The sequence below is a fragment of the Coregonus lavaretus genome, assembly GCF_964263955.1.
Source record: "Coregonus lavaretus genome assembly, chromosome: 2".
NCBI classification, from domain to species: domain Eukaryota; kingdom Metazoa; phylum Chordata; class Actinopteri; order Salmoniformes; family Salmonidae; genus Coregonus; species Coregonus lavaretus.
This window is the reverse complement of record NC_139989.1, coordinates 21,227,377-21,233,454: the sequence shown is the minus strand read 5'-3', so window position 1 is coordinate 21,233,454 and position 6,078 is coordinate 21,227,377. Positions and strand designations below refer to the sequence as shown.

General features: G+C 40.6%; 1 protein-coding gene across 1 annotated transcript; it reads left to right on the top strand.

Moving 5' to 3' along the window:
• Positions 1–282: 282 nt before the first annotated feature.
• On the top strand, positions 283–2,291 carry LOC311147236 (motor neuron and pancreas homeobox 1-like; the record flags this gene model as incomplete). The annotated part of the gene is made up of 3 exons (XM_084183898.1): positions 283–757; positions 1,591–1,751; positions 2,004–2,291. The coding sequence occupies 3 exons, from the start codon at positions 283–285 to the stop codon at positions 2,289–2,291; spliced, it is 924 nt and encodes a 307-aa protein (XP_084040024.1).
• Positions 2,292–6,078: the final 3,787 nt, after the last annotated feature.

Genomic DNA, 6,078 nt, shown 5'->3' with positions numbered 1-6,078 from the left:
AACACAACCAAAGTGGGACGAGTAATTTATTGGAGAGGTATGCAATGTGCCAAAAAAAAGCGCACTGTAAACATGGCTTCAATTGACCAATGGGACAACCACATGCCAAACGGGTGGAACCAATCCCCTATCAAATAGGAATAAAGTGTCACGTAGAGTTTCACTGTTCACACTTTAACCGAGATCAAAACGTTGAGAGGTGGAACAACGACGACACTTCAACATCGTTTTGATAGGCAACTAACTGTTCAACGTCTGCAAACGACGGGGACACTGGTTCAAATGGAGAAATCTACAAATTTCCGCATCGATGCGCTTCTCGCTGTTGACCCGCCGAAGGTGCAGACATCTCCGCTTGCGCTTGTGACTTCTTTATCCTCCTCTTCCATTTCATCGTCCGGAAGTGTACAAGCCTCAGAATTGAATGCCGACTCTTTACGGACTGAGACTCCGTCTCCACCGAGGATTTCCTCCTGTGGTTTGATTCCTAAACCAGGCTTCTTGAACAGTCCCCACAGTATGGTTGGATTACATCCACAGAGTAGCGCAGGGATCCCTCCTCAGGCTCTCTACGGCCACCCCATGTATACCTATTCCCTCGGGCAGCACCCTGCCCTGTCCTACTCATATCCGCATGGGTCCCATCACCACCATCCCAGCGACTCCCTCAAACTCTCTGCGGGGACGTTTCAGCTCGACCACTGGCTGCGAGTCTCCACGGCGGGAATGATGCTACCCAAAATGCCCGATTTTAACTGTGAGTATTGTGAGTATACCTGGCCTTTATTTTTCATAGTTTGTCGTTTATGCTTTTACTTATATTACATTATTTTTGGACTGCTAATAAATAATTGTTTTTGCTTTACACGTGGCAAGTAAATTGACGCATTTTACATTATGGTCCCATAACTTGGTGAAGAAATGTTCCCAGACAAAAAGTATGTTTGAGTGAGAGGAGAGAGGGTGATAGGTTTTCAGAGAGGAACTAAAATGGACAGATAATGGACAGTTGGAAAGTGACAGAGGAGTGTGAAACCCACAACCGACACACTGTTTGCTCACCAGATACTGCCTTTTTGTTCCTATTCGTTTTAACAGATTTGTTCAAAATGAGGTGGCAAATAGCTTAGCTCTCATTGAATACATATTATATGACAATGTTAGATGTTGGCTACTAACAATATTTTGGCAATTTTTAACCGGAACTCGTACTGTTTCTTGAGGAGGCAGTGTGCAAAAACGCACACATTTCTATCCATTTAAATCAGTTTCAGTTCAAACTTTTAGCCATTTAATATTCAGCAACAAATTCCCCATTTTAAGCTGAAATGATTACCGTTTCTTTTTCAATCTGCTTATTACAAAAGTACATCTTGCTAGCCTATATCATAGGCCTAAAGGAAATTGCTAGCTCAGTTAGGACCCATATGCCTATTATTCCTTCATCATGATTATTAATATAGCCTAGGTCTGCCTATCGAATAATGCAGCCAAATGCGTGCATAATCCTAATGTAAAAACATGCACACAGGTTGTCGTGCTTTTTTCTTGACCTCATGACTAGAAATGGACTTATATTTTGTTTTCCAGCTCAGGCCCAGTCAAACTTGCTTGGAAAGTGCAGAAGACCAAGGACTGCATTCACAAGTCAGCAGCTGCTGGAGCTGGAGCATCAATTCAAACTGAATAAGTATCTGTCAAGACCAAAGCGCTTTGAGGTAGCTACATCCTTGATGCTGACAGAAACGCAGGTATATAAGAGCAACATTTCTAACAAATACATGTTTGTTTGAGAGCCATTGCGAAACATACCACTATTAGGCTATTCAATCAGTTTTACATTAAAACACTGTTATTTTGTTGTGTGTTATATAGTCAAGTCAGGTGGTGCTGTAGGTGTCCATTAAGCAAGGCGCTTATGCATATTCAAAAACGGCCAATTAATGTAATAACGATTTTTTTCAACACATTCTCTCACAAATATTTGTTATTTTCATTTTCAGGTGAAAATTTGGTTCCAGAACAGGCGGATGAAGTGGAAACGGAGCAAGAAGGCCAAAGAGCAAGCCGCGCAGGAGGCTGAGAATAAGAAAAGCAACAAAAACAGCCAGGAGAAATCGGACAGACAGGAACAAACGGATTATCAAAAGACTGGTTCTGCAAAAAGTAACAGAATAAGAGACTTCAGGGACAGTGACGATGATGAAGGTGACAACTTCTTGTACAACTCCTCGGATTGCTCTTCAGACGACGAGAGAAACCACACCAGTGATATAAATCCACAACCTTGAGACAGGGGCAAGGAAACATGTCTTCTTGAAAAGCTATACACTCCTTAAATGAGATTGGAATTTTCCACCAAACTACAGCTGCATGTAGGCCTACAGTAGTAACAACCTTCAATCATACCCGGAAATTCAGAAATTAATGAGAATCATTTGGAAAATACTAAAGGATGACTGAGATTCAGTGTGTGCAGAATGGCCCTAGCAAGCAAGGTCGGATTTACGTTTTAGAATGTAGTATTGAGGTACACTCTGCTATTTGTAACATTGCATGGTTTTATGTGACAGTGTCATGTTTTCACGCAGTTGGTGTAGGACCCACTACAATCGTATGGGTTCTCCACTATAGGGGTTATTATCATAGTATTTTGATATGGCGACCAATTGTAAATTCAGACATGACACAGTCATTTTGCATTTTCTTTTGTTTAATGTTTTTGAAAATGTGTGGTGTTACACTTATGTAATTGCGTCATATAGGCCTACAGTTTACGTGCAGAAAAATGTTATGCGTTTATTTTTGTATTCTGTATTTATAAAATGTCTAAACCAATGCATGCTAAATTATTGTTAACCGTCTCCCATGGTACAGACGACATTAAATAAATGTGTTTTATAAAACGTTGTGTTTTTCAATGCTGACGAATGTGAATCTATTAAACACACTTTTCCAATTATGGTCCAATTTTGAAGCCAATTTGGTCTTAGTTTAGAGGTCATAAGCCACATATATAATTGTCCGTCTGGTCTCAGTATCTTTGATTAATAAAGACAATTGATTTTGATCGAACACATAGTCAGGAAGTCTGTAATTTTGCACAGGATGCTATAATGTTGATGAGTAAATGCATATTGTTGTGGTGCATAACGTACATTGTGCGAACTAGCAGGTTATTTTAATTTAAAAAAAATAAGTCATGACATCATTTCAATATTTAACAATCCGATTAGTTAAATCCTTTGAAAATAATGCTTGTGTTGTGTATTTGCATACACTGATTAACGAGCGGTTTCAAAGGTTTATTAATACGATCCTATTGCTGGTCTAGTGTGAAATGTTTCCATAGTCTGACTCCGGACTTGTTTGCTCTCCCAGCACCTTTGCACAGATCCAACAGCGCTATTGCGATTCCCATGACCCGACCATTCAGACCAACAAAGAAGACAGAATCTTCAAAAGGCCGAAGTGTATAATAGCCTACTAACATGTGTAGGTTACATGAACCACATTTTATAATGCAGGTCTTTCTGGATTAGACTATGTTATATGCAACACAACAACATGCTTAGCTATGTATGCTTTTATACATCAAAATTACAAAAGGCATCACCAGTATGAAAATGTATGCACTCACTAACTGTAAGTTGCTCTGGATAACAGCGTCTGCTAAAATGTAAATCTATTAGCCATAATGCCTTTTCTAATATCTCCCTATATCCAATGGCTCTCCTAAGATCCACAGGTTAGTTTGCCCATTCACATGCAGTGTCTTTTTGTTTAGGAAATACAGACGTGTTGCATTGCAGCTATACATTTATAAAGTGTGATATGTTTACCAGTTGCTTCTCATTCACGTTCGACCAAATGCATGACTTGCTTTTTTTGCTGAGAAAATAAGTGTTCCAAAATTTGTTCCAGAAGTTTTGAGTTTCTGTATAGCTGTGTTAGTATTGGTTATTGATTGAGAAGTAATTTAGCAAACAGAGAGTTTTCCCAGCTGTGAGGATACAGAGAGCGCAAGCTGCTTTATCAGCTCATCAACACCTCCCAGCCAGGTATGGGACGGGAACACTCTCTGGGAGGGCAGGACGGGGAGCAAAGCTTGAGGAAACATAGCTTTGAACAGTAGACAAGAGTTGGTATGTGTCCCAAATGGCACCCTATTCCTTTTAAAGTGCACTACTCTTAACCAGGGCCCACAGGGCTCTCGTCAAAAGTAGTGCAAAAGTAGTGCACTACTAGGGAATAAAGTGCCATTTGGGATTTACAAGAGTCAGTCTGAATGGGACACACACAGTCAACTATTGATAGTCACGGTCAACACACAGAAATAGCCAATTACAGTCATTACAGTGTAAGCATTGTAAAAGATATTGAGCTCTTAGGCTAATAATAGTTTCTCCATATTTTGTTTATTCTTGTGAGGCTGTGTTAGTACTGTATAGTGTTGATTAAGTAGTACGTACTACTGATTATGGGATTACAGACACCTAACTGTCTGGTTGTGTTTGCTATCTTAGCAGACCCATTACAGCAGGGTCACCCAGGGGTCAATACCAACCTGATGACTCCCACCTGCATACAGTAGCCTGTGTGCTCTTCACTGACTTGTCTATTTATCTCGCAGTCACAATCTGCCTCTAGTTGACTCACTGGTTTTCTCTTTGTAAACCACAGAGACTGACTCGCACAGATCAGCATGCCATCATGGATGTCTCTTCATGTAATGGTTCAGAAAATGCATACATTTGAACTTTCATCTTCATCAAACTACAGTACATTGGCCTATATAACATTAGACATAACCAATATAATATAACATGCCATCATGGAAGTCAGTCTTTGTAACGGTCCAAGCCATGCATAGGCTATATTTGCACTTTCACCTTAATCAAAATACATAAATATTAGACATCACAAATACTTTGAGGGTGAAGGCACTGCCACCCTCCCATAGAAGCCATTGTAAGGTCTGGGGGAGAGATGTTTCCTCTGAGTGATCTCTGTGGCCTTGTCTCACCCTCTGGCCACTCAGGCCCACACACAGATTCATGCAAGCCTTGTTAATGGAGCTAATTAATAGTAGCAGGCATCAAATGTAACGCAATGACTCTGCTATGCGATGCATGCAGCCAATGTTGTCAGACTGAATAAAAACCCAGTGTCATTTCATTTTGATGGGTAGTCTACACAGATTATGAATGAACATGAGATTAGACATCACAAATACTCTTTTACAAAATGTTGATACATTCAAGGGAAAAAACATCTAAAGATTGAATAGTGATTCAGTTGGCACATCTGATACAAGGTCGTAAACATGGAAGCTTGCGCATGGGAAGAGGTCAATAATTTCACAGAGCAATGCTAATGGCGCTGACAACAGATTAGAAAGTGACCTATAAAGTTAGCTATGGACAAGCAGATGCCAATGGCATACACAAAGCCATACATGTTCTCCTCAACCACCTCCTCCTCAGTCGCAATTCATGGTTAAGGTTGTACACAAAGGAAAAGTAAATGTGTACAATTTATAATTGAATATAGTGAGTAGAGTACACAACCCCTTGCTGTTGAGAGGAAGCTGATTTATCAACTAGGGATTCAAACTTAAAACAGGCTTCAATAGACTCCTTTGGTACAATGTAATATCAATATACTTATAAATACATTTACATTTTAGTCATTTAGCAGACGCTCTTATCCAGAGCGACTTACAGTTAGTGAGTGCATACATTATTATATTTTTATTTGTTTTCATACTGGCCCCCCGTGGGAATTGAACCCACAACCCTGACATTGCAAACGCCATGCTCTACCAACTGAGCTACATCCCTGCCGGCCATTCCCTCCCCTACCCTGAACGACGCTGGGTCAATTGTGCGCCGCCCCATGGGTCTCCCGGTCACGGCCGGCTACGACAGAGCCTGGATTCGAACCAGGATCTCTAGTGGCACAGCTAGCACTGCAATGCAGTGCCTTAGACCACTGCGCCACTCGAAATACACACAAGTAGTGATGATGATGGTCCTGTAAATTCTATACGAATGCTCAGACATTGTTTCACACTGC